The sequence below is a fragment of the Polistes canadensis genome, unplaced genomic scaffold (genome assembly GCF_001313835.1).
Source record: "Polistes canadensis isolate GaletaPanama2010 unplaced genomic scaffold, ASM131383v1 scaffold_7, whole genome shotgun sequence".
Classification (NCBI taxonomy): Eukaryota; Metazoa; Arthropoda; class Insecta; order Hymenoptera; family Vespidae; genus Polistes; species Polistes canadensis.
In genome coordinates this window covers 432,926-451,733 of record NW_014569554.1, presented here as the reverse complement: position 1 = coordinate 451,733, position 18,808 = coordinate 432,926, and the positions used below count along the sequence as shown (strand labels likewise).

At 32.1% G+C, this 18,808-nt stretch overlaps 2 protein-coding genes and 1 long non-coding RNA gene across 8 annotated transcripts in view; 1 reads left to right on the top strand and 2 right to left on the bottom strand.

Moving 5' to 3' along the window:
• The window catches only part of LOC106790264 (heterogeneous nuclear ribonucleoprotein K), an 84,585-nt gene extending 66,831 nt beyond the window's left edge, over positions 1-17,754 (top strand). For all 6 annotated transcript variants that reach the window (XM_014755040.1, XM_014755048.1, XM_014755080.1 and 3 more), the window contains 5 exons: positions 14,986-15,114; positions 15,232-15,664; positions 15,777-16,003; positions 16,087-16,256; positions 17,671-17,754. In XM_014755040.1, coding sequence (XP_014610526.1) covers positions 14,986-15,114; positions 15,232-15,664; positions 15,777-16,003; positions 16,087-16,256; positions 17,671-17,698 — 987 coding nt within the window. In that variant the 3' untranslated portion in view covers positions 17,699-17,754. The remainder of the gene's footprint in view (positions 1-14,985; positions 15,115-15,231; positions 15,665-15,776; positions 16,004-16,086; positions 16,257-17,670) is intronic.
• On the bottom strand, positions 6,222-9,740 carry LOC106790308. Its single transcript, XR_001382071.1, has 2 exons — positions 9,389-9,740; positions 6,222-6,281 (listed from the first exon to the last, which is right to left on the bottom strand). It is a non-coding gene; the product is annotated as an uncharacterized LOC106790308 (long non-coding RNA).
• LOC106790301 (cytochrome b5-like) lies at positions 10,835-11,815 on the bottom strand. Its single transcript, XM_014755093.1, has 2 exons — positions 11,436-11,815; positions 10,835-11,184 (listed from the first exon to the last, which is right to left on the bottom strand). The coding sequence occupies exons 1-2, from the start codon at positions 11,713-11,715 to the stop codon at positions 11,021-11,023; spliced, it is 444 nt and encodes a 147-aa protein (XP_014610579.1). The 5' UTR covers positions 11,716-11,815; the 3' UTR covers positions 10,835-11,020.
• Positions 17,755-18,808: the final 1,054 nt, after the last annotated feature.

Below are 18,808 nucleotides of genomic sequence, written 5' to 3'. Positions count from 1 at the left end.
CTTCCGCTAACATATTGTCAAATGCCATTTTTATTATTTTTTTTATTATATATATTTTTTCAATTAATTCTTACCATTCGTCACTCGTAATAACAAAAAATGTTCGTTTGTTCTTTTTTTTATTCGAACAAAGTAGTCTAATAGTTGGGAGAAAAAGAAATGTTGGGGATAGGTGGAAGGGAATAAACGTGTCTCTTTCTCTCTCTCTCTTTTTCTCTCTGTGTGTATTTGAACACGTTTGCAAGGGAAAAATAAGTAGATGGAAGCTGCAAAAGTGGCTAAACTCGAATTCTCCTTTTTCCTCGTCCTCCCTTTTTCTATCCCTTTCTATCTTTTCCGATAAGACGAGCTGAGAAAACTGGTGTAAAGGTAACCCTTTAACGGTCCTTTTTATCAAAGATCCCTAGAATGTTATCACATCCCTTCTTTTAAGGCAAACACTTGGACAAATATATGTTCAAAGTTTTACTCCGGAATATTTTCTCTTTCCTTCCTTCCTTCCTTCCTTCCTTCAATCAATCAATCAATCATTTTCATGAGATACCAATACCAAATAAGATTCCTTTTTTACTCCTTCTTGATATATCTTCTTGATCGTCTCAATTTGATCCTCCTTATTAAATAATTATGCAAACCTATGGAAACTGGTTTACGAATTATGACCAAAAAAATGTATTCTCGTATATTATCATAATGTAAATTGTCATAGAATTTCAGGAATTCAATAAATTTGTTGTCTAAGGTATTTCTAAAGGAACCAAACAACAAAGAAATATTTTACTTCTCTCTCCCTCCTCCTCTCTGTGACGACATTACTTCAATCGTTTATGTCACGTTGCTGTTGCGTTACGAAACGTATAAAACCCTTGAATTCTCGAATATTTCTCAATAAACTCGATGGAAAGGAGAAGCTCGAGAAAGATGACAATACAATCCAATTCCATTATATAACCCCCAAGTCGAGAAGGACTCGGAAAATCAAAAGGAAAAAATCCAAATCTGTTTTCGGAGACAAGACAGACAGACAGTCCGAAGATCTGGAAAACGAATTTTTCATCCCTAAAACAAACCACCACCCCCGTTATTATCATTTTCTATTTCGTATTTTATTTTTTAATAAACTTACATTTATTTGAAGAATGTTTTTAATAAATATATTTTCAATCGAATAAATTTGATAAAATTGTTATCTCGTTCGCTTAAGTTGTACGATACACCAAATAGGGTAACCAAAATGACTAGAATAAATAATCTCGACGTGCGTGAATTGGTTGAAAATATTGAAAGATGTCGAAAAATATATACAGAGAGAGAGAGAGAGAGAGAGAAAAAGCTTAATGCATTGCAGAATGATTTAAAAACTGTTTATTAAAAAGCTTTTAGCGATATTAGACCACCAGCAGTAGTGCCACCAACCACGAGGGACTTTTCTTCTTTTCGTTACAAAGACGAAAGGAGAAGAGGGGGGTTGGAAATTTCAACGGGTTTTCACGACGTTTTCACGACGTTTTCATTCCCATCCCTACAATTCTTCAGCCCTCTTTTTTACCCCCCTTCACCCCCTCTGTTTTCACCCTTCCGCCGTGTCTCTTTTCTTCTGTTTGTTCACTTTATTCCATTTTTTTCTTTTGATCTCTTTTATTTTTCGAGAAACAAAATAAAATAAAATAAATAATAAAATAAAATACACAAAAGAGAGTAACAATTTAATGAGTGGGGGAAAAGGTGTCGACTTAACTGTAAAATTTCTTTTTTTCTTTTTCCTACGTTTTAGTTTCGTGTCTTTTCGTCTCAAAAAAAAAATTCACGATTAGAGTATAGTCCTCTCCCTTTCTTTTTTTCTTTTTTTTTTAAGTGGAAAAAGATGAAAGAGAGAGGGAGAGAAAGAGAGGGAAAAATACAGTAGTGGAGTGTGTAAAGTAGCGACGCGGTTCATCGATTTTGCGGACGTAAGCTCGACGACTCCGCTAGTTTTCGCCTTTTTCGCAAAACCTTGATATACCACACGCTTCTTTCTCTCTCTCTCTCTCTCTTTTTTTTTTCTCTTCTTCTTCACAGCATCATCCCTCAAAAGCCCCCGATTTTCTAGGGCTCGTTAAAATACTTTCCAAGCACACACCAACACATCGTACTGCTATTATTCCGTACTACTACTACTACTACCTATGCTTCTTTTTTTCCTTCTCTTCTTCTTCTTTTTCTTTTCTTTTATTCGGTTTGTTGAGAAACTTCGAAAACACCGCTAATGATGACTCTTGACATCGCCTATCGAACTATAATTTATTGGTGAATTTACCTAAGACATATTCGAGGATAGATAAACCCCATAACAATAATCGAAAATCATTTTATTATTCTACAAATTTTTGGATATATCGAAAGAAGGAAAGAGTCAGTTTGTGAATCGTGAAACTTTTCTCTTTGAAGTATTAGGTCTTGATGGTGTCCCGTCAAATTGACGATCAAATCTCATTCATACAATCTATAGTTTCTTCTACCTATTTTCCTCATTAAAACGAATTCCACGTGTTCGATCTACTCTCCTCCCATCTTTTCTCGTGATCTTACGAGAACTTTATGGAATTTTAATTAATTATTATAAAATTAGAAGATCGCTACGTTATCGATCGAGTATCTTTTTTCTCGAAATGTTGCATTAGAAAAGTTTTCGATTATTTATCTTTTATTTATACTGATGTAAAACGAGTAGGGGGCAGAAAAAAGCCCTAAAAAGAGACTAAACTGGTACCTAGCCCTTCTGTCCTTGGTGTGTGGCGCTCGTTCACGTTTGAACGAACAAAGTCGCGTGCAACTTGCACTCTCTCTCATTGCGTTTTCCTTTCCGCGCGGGTGGATGCGGTTTACCGATGCAACCGAGTGCATGACACATGTGGAAAACCACATATATCCTTCCTGTCCTTCGTACACCCCATATGCTTTTCATATTCACTTCCTGTTACCTTAGAAAACTTCGTCAACTTGAATCAACCTGGATACCCCCCTCAATGACTTCGTTAATTCATTCCTTTTTTTTAATAATAAAAAATTAATCTATATTATATTATTTTTTTTTCTTCTCTCTTTTTTCGTGTGTGTTTATCGATAATTATTTATATACTCGTATAAAATTTCCATACGAAAATATAATCAACATTTTGTTCGCGTCGTTATACACAACTCGTTGAAATCAATGTATTATCTTTGCAATTCGTTTTTCTTTTTTGTTTCTTTTTTTTTTTTTTTCAACAATATACCGAACGATTATTTAACGAGATAATAATAAATCGATCGATTGCACGTTAATTGTCTGTTTTTCTGCGTTATCAAAAGTAATGTATTTTATCTTCCTATCTCTGATATTCTCTTTCCCTTTTCCTCTCTTACGTATACACACACACATACATACAATCTACATGCATGACTATATCTGTTTCATAGCTATACGTATATGTATTGCTTATCGACAACGTGCTACCGATCGAGATAATAATAGAATGGTTCATGGAGCAGTCTTTGTTGTTCACGGCCGTTTATAGTACGTTAGATCATTTAAAAATACCATTTTTTTCTTTTATATATTTTTTGCATTCCTATTTGTTCTTTTTTTTTTTTTTTTTTATAATTAATTGCGTAGATGAGGTCCTTCAAATGGCCGGCCACCATTTTGTCTTCGACAGTAATAACGTGTAACATTTGAAATATCCTATACATGCACAACGTATTAAAATACTTACATATAAACATAATGCATAATTAGAATTCAGATTTCTAAAAAGATATTTAAGATAAATTACTCTCATCCGAAAGCTTTTAACGTCCAATTATTATGTTTTCAAATTGTTAAACTATACGAAATTCAAGATACTTTTCACTCAACCAAAATGTATTTCGAAGTATTTCACAAAGTAGAAAGTAGAGAAATGAGAATGCTAGTTGAGAGAAGAGAAATTCTTTAACTTTTTTTTCTTTTATCCTATATTTTTCTTCTTTATTTTCAAAAAGTGAGTAAGCAGAAGAATAGAAGCGCCTTTCTTTGTAGCCAACTTTACCCGTCCTTCGTCACTTTTTTAATTAACGATCTCTCTCAAAACTTATAAAAGTTCTTTTCTTCTTTTTAATATAATATTGTCGAAATAAAAAAAGAAAAGGAAAATCCACCATCATCGAGTCGACTCGTAGAAATGTTTCTATTTATTTCAATATGTTTCAAACAATTATTATATCAATATCCCCACCAATTTTTTTTCATTATTGTTGATTTACCAAAAAGAAAAGGAAAAGCAATTGAATTTTTCGTTCATTTAGTATTTTTCGCATAGATTATTTGTCAATAACATATACATCAAAAAGTAATAGTTAATACTTTCGATTTACTTACAATTGGTATTCGTACTGTTGTACATATTGCATTTCATTATGGTTCGTAAAACAGTTTCGCAAGAAATAACGAGAGATGTCGCCACTCGAACGGTGTAAAAAGCGGGAAATTTGATTCGCAATTGGAACAGTATTTTCACTTTTAGCAAAATATTAAAAGAAAAAAGTGACAAAAAGCATGGATATTTCGAAAGGAATTTCATAGAAATTTGTAGAAATCGTCGAAAGGATTGGGTAGTCCCTTCTTCTTGTATTTTTGTTCCATCTTCTTCTTCTTCTCCTCGAATACTCCATGTGGGTTGTTAAATTTGTGCACTTGGCTTGCTATGAAGGGAACCAGGACCGTTCGTCTTCGTTAACGCAGATGTACTCGATATCTTTTCTTTTTCTTTTTTCTCACGCTCACACCAATTAGTTTAAGGTCCGTTTCATCGAGCATGTGCACTGAGAAATTATTTTTCTAAACTGTTGAACGTGTTTTATACTTTATTTCTCTCTTTGTTTTTCTCTCTTAATCTTTTAGAAAATTACTTATGCGTATTTCGATAATTTTATATCATTATTATGCTCTGTATGCAGATATATATACGTGTACGTAGATGAAGGGAGATCATCCTATCGTGTAATTTGAATAAATGAAATGATAAATATAATATGCACGCGTTTTACGCAACAACAATTGGCTTGTAAAAATGCTCTTTCATTCATTCTTCGTAAAAACGAAATTTATTTTTTTTTTACAATCTATATTTGTACTTAATATGCTTATCAATATCGTGACGAATCATGATCGTAAAAAATTTATCGTATTTTTTTTTTCTTCTTTCTACATAACTTGAATTTTTTTTTCCTAAGTTCACATATTGTTTATTCTTTTATTGTATTTTCACTGTAATCTAATTACAATTGTACCAGACGACGATTAATTCATTATATTCATTTAGAAATAAATTATGTCGATTGCATGGCAGAGACAAAAATATAAGATAAGAATAATAAAAAAGAAAAAGAAATATAAGAACTATTGCATATTTTCGTAAAAAAGAAAATAAAACTGGAGGAACAATTACAAATGCATTGTGTATAATTTGCATGCTTACGCGCATATCCGCACGGATTCATGATACATATTTGAATAAAAGAAAATATTTGCGGTGATTTTTTGTTTGTTTGTAAAAATGATATTTCTCGATTAAAACTTATATTATCATCGAATATATGAATAATCTCATTTAATTTATCATATCATATTATTATTTCATTTTTGGTATTGTTTGGTTTTCTTTTCAACAACGTTAATCATTAAATCAGAACAACAATAATGACAGTGTTGACGACAATAATGACGATGACGTCGTTGAGGATGACGACGACGACGATGACGATGACGTCAAACGATAATATACTTCACAATCATGAAGAAGAACATATGTTGATCATAACATATTGTAAAGATATAAAGCAAGTAAGAGAATCATGACTGCCATAAGGGTGTAAAATGGCACGCCCGGTCCCTTAACGTATTTTTCATTTTCCGATTTTTTATTGTAACCAGCTACCCAACCCTTCTTCAAGGGCTTCTTTTTTCTCTCGGATTCTACGATCTCGCCTATTAAATATTCTTTCATTAAGTCAAGTGCCTCCTGGGAATGGCCGACGTCATTAAAATTTTCCGTAGCATCTTTTGCGGCGTTATCCATGAGAATCTCTTCGCCGCCCGGGTGTTCGTTCAAAAATTTGGTCACATTGTAAACCTTGTCGTTTAAAATGATCACCGTTTCTCCGGTACCCTTTGTCTTCTGTACTTCTGCTATGGTATATTGTTTCAATTCCACCATTTTATGTTTTTCTTCTTCTTCTTCTTCTTCGATTCTCGTTTGTTTCTTTCAGTCCAAGCAAACTATCTGTAAACATAGCGTTCATATAATTATATTCATTATAAAAATTGATTTGATATCGTAGAACAAATTTTAAATACATTTGTAGAAACAAACTTGATCGTTTGTTCATTTGTAATCCAATTGTCTATCGTTTAAGATTTTTACTTAAGTGTTTTCAAGTGGTCGTTCGAAATTGTATCTGGACCTGTATTATGTCCAGTAAGTTCAAAAACCCTTTTTCTCAAACTTATCGATAGATAAATATTCTTTAGAAAAAGAAATTCCCTAACGCGAGCATTTATTCTAACTGCACTGAAGATAAATATATCCATAAACAATAGGTTGTGTCAATTAATATTGTCAGAAAGGAAATGGCAACTCGATTATCTTATCAGAATAATAGTACCGAGGGTTACGAATGATGGATTATGCAAGACGGGGGAAGCAATAAAAAAATCATAATCAAACAAATGATTAAACGATAAATTAAATATAAATGTTAAATATAAAAGTATAAAACGATATCTCAAACAATATTGTATGTTATGCAAAAGTAACGAACTGGAAGTAAAGGAAGAGATCCAATTGTGTATGCGTGTGTGATTTGATACATACATATATATATATATTCAATTCAAGAGGGCGGGAGAATAAGAATTATCAACGTGACGATAGCAGATTATGAAAATAGGCAAACGCGTAGATATAATATATGCGAAACGCGAATGCAACTTTAATTCAACAAACATCACACACGGTAGAATTATTATTCTCAAGTATAAATCATGAATCTACTATATCTAATATGCATTAACTGTTCCGAGAATATGTTAATCAAACTTATCCATTTTTTCTTATTCTTCTTTTTTTTCTTTTTGGAATAAACGGCAAGAAAAATGAGTTGAAGGAAAATAACATAAGTTCAAGGTTTTATCGCAATGACGATCGTCGATTTTCACTTGGAAAAATAAAATAGGAAAAGAATAGAAAGAGAAAGAGAGAGAGAGAGAAAAAAAAGGAGATGGTAATGGTGGAGACCTATTGTCCTTGAGACGGTGCTGGATTTCTCTTAAAACGATTCGCACAAAGATAAATCTTTTCTCGTGTCTTTCTTTATTCCGAAGAGAAGAAGAAACTTGAAAGAAAATCATTGACTCCGAAGGTCGAGGACCAATGTAAATTCGATTATTCTTTAACAAATAATATATCATAAAATATATATATATATATATATAAATAACTTTTCGTTCTAATAAAGTAAAGAACGTAAATAGAAACATAATTGTCGAGTTTTGAAAATTAGGCTAATAATTATAAAAAAAAAAACAAAAGAAAGAAACGCATTAATTACAACGAAATGTGTATGTGTGAAAAAATATTTAAATAAAGATAAATAATTATCATACTNAAAACAAAAGAAAGAAACGCATTAATTACAACGAAATGTGTATGTGTGAAAAAATATTTAAATAAAGATAAATAATTATCATACTTTTTAACCGTGAATGATGAAGTCGTTAAAATAAAAAGAAAAAAAAAAGAAAAAAAAAATTATTTAACATATTTTAATACGTCCTGTTCACGCGTTTAAAATCAATATGTGTATTTTTGGTTGAATATAATTGTAAATGAAAAATTGTACTACGTTCGTACGGTCGTATATGTATTGTATATACTGTCACGATGGTTAATAATGCATACTCATTCCTATTTGCCTATCATTACTTTATCTCCATAATTTATATAATTTTCAAACGTTACGACAACATCCGATGTCTTAAAACCGCTTAATTTTTTTTTTTATCTTTTCCAATTCTGGCTAAAAATAAAATATATATTTATTATTCTAACGTATTATATGTACAATTTCTCAGGAAAGATTACGATTCTTTCAAAGTAAAATTAAGTGAAATACATAAAAAAGAAAAAGAAGAAGAAAAAAAAAGAACCATCCAGTATGGAAATAGGACATGAAGAGATCCCTGTGGTTAAATAGCATTGCGTTGCACAAATTGTGCTTGAAAAAAAAACATACGTATCATCGTTTGAAAATAACTATAATAGATAATAATACTCCAGTGGAATTTCCTCTATTATAACGATTAGATACCAAATGTTGATGTTATAATTTTTAGTTTTCAAAGAAAGAGATTAGATCAAAAAGATCGTGAAACCAACGTATGTTAAAAATCGAACGGTGGGCAGGGCGGGGCGGGGGGGGGGTCCGCCATTGTTGTTGCTTTTATTCGTTTGTCTCTTTGCGCTAATTTAAATTAAGCAAAAAATAAGAAACAGATAAATAAAAATCGTTCGATAATATTGTTAAAGTTTTTGTCGCGAAAATATCATATCCAAAAAAGAAAAAAAAAGATATTCTGTCGCAATAAACTCTTGGCCTCTTTCTCTCTCTGTCTGTCTCTCTCTCTTTCTCTCAGTCGTGTAAAAAGATGATATCAATTGTGTTTGTAAGCACTCGACTTTATAACGAGTGATATAAAAACAGTGGTTCTCAAATAGATAAAGTAATCAAATTCTCAACTCCTCCGTGAATTACGTAATCGAAATTTATGGTATCTATCGTAGGATGCAAAGTAAAATAGAAAAAGAAGAAAAAAAAGAAGAAAAAAAGGAAAAGGATACATTAATTCTTTTTGTTTATTATTATTAATTTCAACTATCGTATACGTCAACAATAATATCCTAATTACTATTCCAAACGATTAATTATAATAACATCCTATCGCGACTATGTTGAGTTCTCGTTTTATTGACTCAATAGAATGTTCGTCATACCAAAAAAGAAAAAGAAAAAAAAACCCCGTCTAACTCTATTAACAAATCGTTTAATAGATTCTCAAAATATCGAGAGAGAAGAATGATTTTAAATGAAATTCAATAATTCTACTTCCAACCTGATACCTTTGTACTCATCGTTGAAAAACAAATGTTCCAAAAATAAGAAAATAAATAATAAATTGTCGTATGAAAAGATCAATAATGAATTAAATGATTAGCCTATCATAACAATAATTACTAGGTCAAACTTAACAATTTGAAATATTCAAAAATTGTTAATATAATATAATAATTATTTTTAAATTGAATTAAATTTATAATAGAAAAACCTATACCTGTACTTTTGACAAGTACTCTCTCTCTCTCTCTCTCTTTCTCTTTCTCTTTCTCTCTCTCCCTCCCTCTCCAACGAAATTAGTCGTATAATACTTGTTCTATTTCGGTTGCTTCGGTAAATCACTCTTGACGGCGTCTTCTTATTTGACGTTTAGTGTTGTTCCTGTTGGTAATAGTAGTAGTAATAATAATAATGTCTTCAAAAATCCGAACTTATTTCGAAAGGAATGAAAAGTTACAAGATTTCACAATCCAATATATTATTCATTTGATTGCAAGAGAATAAAATGAAGATGAGTCGTTCGTACGTATTATAAACAAAGAAACAAAATCTAACAACAATATTTGACAAAATATATTAACCGATTATTAAATAAAATTTGTGGAAGCACACGAATATAACAAAAAAAAGAAGAGAGATGAATCGTTTCGTTTTTCACCTCGCACAACGGTACTCGTAGAAACACTGTCGATAGAAAACAGGAGTCCGGCGTCCAATGAGTGTTATTTTTCCCCTTCCAACTTTTCCTTTCTCTCTCTTTCTTTCTGTATGTGCGCGTGTGTGCGTTCGCGTGTATAATTCTCTTCTCCGAGTTCTCAATCGGTGACGTCCAACCAATATCTCTCTCTCTCTCTCTGTCTCATGCTTATCTTATTTGAAACGAGTAATAATATTAAGTGATGAAGGAATATCGAAAACGATCTCGTTTATCTTTTTCTTCTTTTTTTCTTCTTACTTTTCAAAATTTATCATCTTTTTGAGACACTGAGAGAGAGAAGGGGGGGGGTTTGGAAGGCGGGGTGGAGTTGTCATCGGGATTTTTTTTCTTTATCATTTGGGTAGATAAAAAGGTCAGAAAATTATGAAATATATCAAAATTTAGATATTTTTTGTTCTCTTCTAAACACCTTATCACATATAAATTTTCTGAACACCCGTAAAACTGTGTTTCAATGGTAATAAATATTATGTAAACGATTTTATTACTTTTTGTTTGTTCTTCTCTTTCGTCTATATAAGATCAAATCTTGTCTCTTCGTTAATCTGCATTCGTTTAAGTGTTATTTTCTTTTTTTTTTTCTTTTTGCGAAGTACTTTTAATTAATTTAAACACTTTCGAAAACGTAGAAACAATATTGTCGATAAATGCGTACACACAATTGTCACGTTTATGCGTGTTTGTTACACGCGGAAAAAAGAAAGAAAGAGAGATAAGTTTATAAATGTTTAGATAATAATGTAACGTGGCATTTATCGCTAGATTTTCAAGTATGAAATGGTATAAACGAAAAAAATGTAAAAGATACGGCATGATAATTCAATTTTAACGTCCAACGTCCTTCGCGAGATCATTTTTCGATGATTATTTATAATAAAAAAATAAAAATACGAAAAAATAAGTAGAAAAAAGCGGCTGTGGGGAAAGAGAGGTAGTAGACTGATATATTTAAAATTAATGACTTTATATTTTTTTCTGCTAAAATAGATAAGAAAAATGTCGTCGCCACGTCATAGCTGAAATGACGCGTATATTCTATAATTAATTTTAAATTATGCATACATTAGATGTTTATTATCATTCTATTTGTATGTATACGTACAGAAAATATTTTCTATCAAAAGATACTCGTTAAAATAAAAAGTAATAGAACAAAATGGCGTAGATAAGAACACCCGCTGTCAGCAGGAACGGTAACGTTCGATTAGTATCTTTTTTCGGTTCAGTATATTCCCAGTTGTCGTCGTTATCATCAATGCTGGTAGTAGGGATGTTGTTAGCTTCTTTCATCTTTTCTAAAATTTTCAAATTTTCTGTTTTATTTATTATTGAAAATAAAAGAAAATACAAAATGTCGAACGAAACGTCCTTTTGTATTTTCAAGCAATGTTGTGCCCTTGTCTCAAGGACGCTTTTAATCTCTCTCCATCGAAAAATAAACAACAAATTATTTTCGATCGTAAAAATGTAATCTAAATATAGAAATAATGTTTGATTGGGTCTAGCCTGCCTGGTGGCTTGCCTGTCTGTCTGACCCCTTTCCTACCTTGACTCTGATCTGGTTTGAAATCGCTCGTAAATTCCACATCTTTTTCTATCACGCCTATTTTAAATGTTTCCTTAAGTAATTTGGCTTCCTCGGAGTGACCGATTTCATCGAAACACGCCGTACAATCTGTTCCGGCCGAATGTGTTAACACCTCCTCCCCGCCAGGATGTTTCTTACAAAAATCAGTTAAATCGTAAACTCCACCGTGCATCACTAACCATAAATCCGTTTCCTTATTGTGTCGAGCTACCTCGTCCATCGTGTAAACCTTTGCCATGGTGTTTATTGTTCTTCTTCAATATTTTAACGATTCCGTCGCGTTTTATATCTTAATTTCCCCCCTTTTTTTTTTTTTTTTTTTTTTTTTTTTTTTTTTTTTTTCTTTTTTTTTTAAGGACCTATAAAATGAAATGTAATCTTTGGTAAATCTTTTTTCTTTTTTCTCTTTCCTCGTTAAAAATAAATTTCTATTTTTGATTAGTCTTTTTCTTTTCTTTCCTTTTCTTTGGATATTTTTTTTCTTATTTTTCGATCCCGACCTGTCTGTGCTCTTTATTTATTGAATTTTAATACACGTGACGCGTTGAAAAAGGGGGAAAGGAGGGAGGGAGGGAGGGTACGCGTTGAGAAGAAGAAGAAGACGGTAAGGTCGGTACGATTTGTATAAAAATTTCAAAAGAATTCTCGATGGACACGAAGATCCTCCTCCAGCGATGGGAATAAAATACTCACGCAAAACGTAACAAATTATTTGTAATATTTACAATTCATTAAATTTAATGTTATTTCATTCGCTACGAGATATCATAATCAAATTTATTGGCGCAACGTGACAATGAATTAATTATTAGTAAGTCAATGAATTAACGCGAGAAATTTTAATTTTATCATTGATAATTATATTTATATTAAAAAAATATAATACTACCCTTGTCATAATTATCGGAACAACGACAAATTTTCTTTTTCGATGATATTAATCAAACGCGTTTTCTTTTTTTTTTTTTCTGGTCAGCGGTTTCTTTCTTTTATTCTTTTTTTTTTTTTTTTTTTTTTGAATTCATCGTACACGCATTCACGATCGAAGATTTGTTCGAATGTAAATTCGTATGGAACATAGAAAATAGAAAATAGAATAAGAATCCCCCCATCGCTATTATATACTCGGCAATGATCTATTCTAGATCACTTATCGATCGGATCTTGTGCGATCTTGGGACGAACTTTGAAAGGGAAAGTAGGCGACGACTTGACTGACTACTCAAAGCCTATCGGTAAGAAATAGAAAAGAACAAATATAAATAAAGGATAAAGGAGTGGTGGGGAAGAGAGAGAGAGAGAGAAAGAGACAAAAAGAAGAAAAGAAGAAGAAAAAAAGAGGAAAGAATAAGAGGAGGAAGAAATGTAAGCGGAAAACGTGACCTCGCACCTTGACATTCGCGTCTCGTGCATTTTTATACGTACACACATGTACCGAGTGTTCAAAGCGTAACGTTCTTCAAAATGTTTCTTGTTTTTTCTTTTCTTTTTTTGAGAGAGAGATATCTTCCCTTTCGAAAAGAAACTAAATTATTTTTTGTATGTATTATATCCGATTGAAAAGTTTCGAATTTGACGTAGAAACGATGCGTTCATTTTTTGTCTTATCGGATCACGCTCACTTTTTGGTCCGTTCGTTTTTAAATAAGTTCTTCTTTTTATTATTATTATTATTATTATTATTAACAATCAAGGACGATGAATAAAAATTGTTTTACACGTAATAGGAATATGAAATAACGCCTGGATACTTTTTCTTCGAGGACGGAAATAGTTAAACTAATAAAAATTAATTAAGGTATAACGAATCTCACCTGTGATCGATGTTCAACAAAAAAAAGAAAGGTAAGTGAATAATTAATCCCAAGGAGAAATAATTTTAAAATTAAAAATCACCGTTACTATTATATTGGTGGGCGCGTAAGATTTTCCTTGTTTCGCTTATGGTCACTTCGATCAGACTGCCGTAGAATATTTTCTTTAGTTGGTTTCTACTTTATTCTTCCGCTTGGAAATACACAACCGTGAACTGCAAACTCATCAAAATTTATAATCATTTACGTAGAATGAGCAAGGGTCATTGATGTTACTGCGATCATTCCGCGTTACACTCAAATTATTACAATAAATAATATTCGTTGTATATTAATTTTCGCAAAATCAGATTTTTACAAGCCACCGGATCAATTTTGTTTTATCTACTTTTTTTTTTCTTCTTTATCCTTATTTTGCGAATTCGAATAACCTAATAAGAATTGTCGTGTTACATTTTTATTTCTTCCTCTTTTTTTTTTTTTTTTTTTTTTTTTTTTTTTTTTTTTTTTTTTTCTTTTTTTTTTATAATAACAAATCGTTATAATATACCGGCCTATATCTTTCACGAGAGAAACTAAAGGAACAACTCCACATTTGCTTCATAAAAATTCAGTATCGGAACGATGTGTTTCAGAAAGATCCAAGAGAAAAGGGTGAAACGGGTAAATTCAATGTGGAACTATCCAGAAAGAGCAGAAGTCTCTCTAAAGCGTAGTATCCCACGGGACTTTAAGTCCTTTTTATCCCCATATCGTGAAAATAGGAATCAGAATATCACCTACGTGGAAAATCTTTCACCTAACTTTCTTTTTCCTTGACATTTTTATTTTTTTTTTTTACCTATTATAGACAAACGTGTAATAAAATATGTCCCATCATAACTAAATTTATAATTTTTATAACTAACATAATAATAAAATTTCATTGGAAATTCTCAAATAAAATAATTCAATTAATCCGATTGATTATATAATATATATAGTGAAAATTGGTATAACAATTTTTTGAACAGTGTCGCATAATAGAATTGCAACGCATTGTGAATCCTTTGTTGTTGAGGAAATACAACTAGTTGAATTGTCGGATCAAAAGCATTAGTAAAAGAGAAAGAGAGAAAGGGGATGCTAGGGGGAGGGGGTAACTAGGAGAAAGACGATAGAAAGGGCGTTGATGATGGGGGGTATCCCTCTTTGATCTGTGTAATTAAACGGTGCTGCGATTTCCATTCGATGTCGTCGTGTATTTTAACAGTGACGACGTGAGTAGTATATTCGAACGGATTGAATTGCTTTTCTCAGTCGTTTGGAATAAACGTTTTACGTGTCATGTTGAATCGAATCTTCTTCAATGAGCGCTTATAAACTCACCGATTTATTTCTTTTTTTTTTTTTACGACGAGAACCGACGTGTAATAAAAGAAGCTTAGTGTGATAAGGGAGGAGGGGGGGAGTGGAAGGGGAAGAAACATTGTATAATTTCCTATTTTACATCCGTCGTTTTATAATCGAGAGAGACGAGAAGGGATTTTTTTTTAAATTTATCATTAACGTCGATCAAATTATCGATATATGTATGTATATATATATATATATGGGGAGGAGGGGGAGGAATCCAAAGGAAAAACGATATTATTTCTCGTATAAAAATAATATTCTTTCGTGACGTAAATTTATTTTTCTTTGTGTGTTCGCAGAAAACCGGAGCCAGAATAAAAATCTACTCCAATTGCTGTCCACGCAGCACGGATCGCCTGATCAGCATCTGCGGAAAACCAGCTACGTGCATAGAATGCATCCGCGAATTGATTGCTACTATTAAGACGGTATGTAAAAAGAGAGAGAAAAAAGAAAAGTAAAGAAAAACGCCGCTAATGTTCTTTCACGCGCGTTTGTAAACAAAATATTCCGTTTGGTTATTTTGTTCTTTTTATTTTTTACAGTCGCCATTGAAAGGAGTGAACAATCCTTACGATCCTCACAACTTCGACGATTATTATGCAGACGAGTACGGAGGTTATGGGTGCAGTGATGGGACTCCAAAAACAGGTCCTTATAGCATTCCTTCAGGATTTATCTTTTGCGAAGAAAGAGGAGATGTTCCAGCCAGCAGTACGGTGTTTCCGAGACGAGAGAATCGCATGAATCGCGGCTTTCCGCATTCATCGAGGGGTGGTCATCGCGGAGGATCAGGTGGTGGCGGTATGTCGAGGGGTGGTGGTCCGATGGATCGCAGATATGGCGGCGGTAACTCTAGATCCGATGGTGGAGGTGGTGGTGGTTCTGGTAACAGCGGTGGTTACGAAGGGGGAAGAAATTCTGGCTACTCTGGCGGTAACAGGAGTGGCGGCGGCGGCCATTCATCTTATAACTCTGGTAAAGAACTTTCACAAGTTCCTATATAATTATTATTAGTTTTATTATTAAATAGTTATTAAGAAAATTGACAGAGGAAAATAAAATGTTTAACTCTGATTCGATGTTGTAGGAGACGGTTGGGGTATGCAAGGTGGTGGTGGTGGTGGTGGTGGTAGTGGTGGTGGTGGTGGTGGAGGTGGTGGTGGTGGTGGTGGTGGTGCACCAAACGGTTTAGGCGGTTCTGGTAACTCTGGAATGAGTGGTCCATCATCAATGGGTGGAAACAATCCTCCAGTGAGCCAAAGCAACGCTCCTCTTGGAAATAAGACCAGTACTCAAGTCACCATCCCTAAGGACGTAAGTTAACTAATTCAGTATATATCAAATATGCAAAAGCATATGTGAATGCAATTGTTACCGTCATCTGTTATCGATTTTAGCTCGCAGGCGCAATTATTGGTAAAGGAGGACAAAGGATTAGAAAAATTAGAGCGGACAGTGGCGCTTGTATCACCATAGACGAGCCATTACGTGGTAGTAATGATCGTATTATCACGATAGTTGGCTTACCCAGTCAAATACAGATGGCCCAGTATCTTCTACAACAGAGGTAATTATCTGATTGCTAGAATTTATTCGTTTATTTAAACGATTTTGTGCTTCCTTTTCTCTCTCTCTCTCTTTCTCCTACGATGATCCTCGAATCCTTTCATTCGCATTACTTCATTATCAAGTGAAAATAAATGTTTTGTCGCCTTTATTTAATCATGGATTGGATATATTATGACTGATATTTGTAACCTTATAAGAAGAGGGTTTAATACGCTTTATCTTCATTTTCTACGTTATGTAATAATTATATCCTATGATTAGATCTATGATCATATCATGCGTGTAATTATAATATTAACAATGTTAATATATATATTATATTATTGTCATAGTATAGTAGTTTAACGCTATAACTCATTGTCACTTATTGTCTCTAACACACATCATCAACCATCCATTTTAATAACAACTTATTCGACTTTGTACCAGCCTAACATATTTTCTGCTTGATTTGACACACGTGCATCAAGAAAACTAACGCTACGATATCTCCCGACTAACTCATACAAATACGTGTGCGAGAAAGGATGAAAGAAAGAAAGAAAGAAAGAAAGAAAGAAAGAAAGAAAAAAATGGTGAGAAGTGAAAGAAAGATGGAGAGATGCCAGAATGAATTCTCTCTTTTATTATTGAGGCTACGCTAAATCTTCTTCTCAACGTTAAAAATCGACAGGATTAGAAAGAAAGAAAGAAAGAAAGAGCTCCGTTGTATGGAAGACTAGTGATTTTGTTGTTCTACTTTGGATGTAACAAGGAATCACTAATCATCCTACAAAGGGACTCGCATATCGTCGGCTACCTGGTGAAAACACCCGTGCTTTTTTGGAAACTAACTGAACGCACATCTCCCTTCTTCCATGCCAACGTTCTTCTTGCGTTTCTATTATTGCTTCGTCGACAAATCAACCTGTGAATTTTTGTTAATGCTTGTATATAATAACATCGATTAATAATATAATACTATTATCAAATCTTTTTACAAAATTCTATTAAACGAGGAAAGAGAAAATATATGAAAAATAATTATAACTTGTGCAAGTAAATCATTATTGTTGTATATATGTACATTGTAACCATTTAACTCCGGCGATTGTTGTGCTGATAATTAACTATACCTGTGAATGAACATAAAGGATGAATAGTCAAACTTTGATTTATTTAAAACTTTACAATCTGAACAAAATAATTTTTTAATAATGCAATATTGTGTTATACTATTCACCCTCTATACTTGTACATTTTCCAGACTTTTCAACTATATTAAATGTATTAACCTTGTACATCTTAATCATCATTTCCTAAAATTAAACAATCCTTGTATTCTCAATACACATTGTTAATACTTTTTTTGATTTACTTTAAATATACATTATTGATCTTCAATTAATATTATTTTGTCATTTTTGTTCTAGCGTACATGAGAATGCAGATCTTTTCTAAGAAGAAGATAAAGTAAAAAAAGTTAATAGAGGAGAGGAAAGGAGAAGAAACGCAAAGAAAAATAAGGTGGAATTGAAGAAGCAGTAAGCATTCGTATATTCAGCAAAGGGGATGGGAGTGATAGGGACAAACGGTCAGGGAGGGGATGATAGGGGAGCCAAAGATGCGTTTTTAACATTTTCTAGAAACACTTTTCTTCGGATAAATAATAACCGCAAATGTGAAAATCGAAAATGTGAAAGTAAAAACAATTAACGATGGACACATTCAAACATTACCTGTTTTAAAAGCGAGAGAGAAAGAGAAAGAATAAAGAAAGAAAGAAAGAAAGAAAGATAGAAAGAAAGAAAGAAAGAAAGAAAGAAGGAAAAAGAGAAAAACAGAAAGAAACTCGTAAATAATTTTATCATTTTCCCTAATAAGTCTAAAAAAGCATTATCGTTTTTAATTATTAATAAGCAAGAACAAAACGCGGTAGAAACAAATTTTGACCGTATTAGTTAAAAAAAAAGATTAAATATATATATATAATATACATTATATAATAATAATGATTGCGCCATTGATAAAAAAAAAACACGATTTACGTTATCGGCCTATTTCTAAAAATCTAGATTATAATCTCATTTCCATGGTAATATTGCAATTTAAAAAAAAATAATTAGAAGAAGAAAAAGAGAAGAGAATTTTCTCATATTGAAAGAGCTTCAGAACGATGAAATGGGGATTTGGAACGAATTAGATAAGATACACAACATATATACATAAATCATACATATTTATGTATATGTATACAGACACAGACACAGACACAGACACATACAATACATTTCCTAATAATGTTAGCGTCCTTCGAGATAAATATTTTCTAATATTATTACATGCATAAAAAAAAATGGCCAAAGAGCGTAAAAGTAAAGTTTAAGAATCGTTAAACTTTCTATGTGTGCATTTTGCCGATGGTTTTACATACTAAACACACACATACACAAATATATATATATAACTCACCCACAACAAAAACACTTACACATAATTATAACTACGATTTTTGTTTTTCTATTTTTTACTTTTTATTATTATTTTTAATATTATTTGAAATGTTAATAA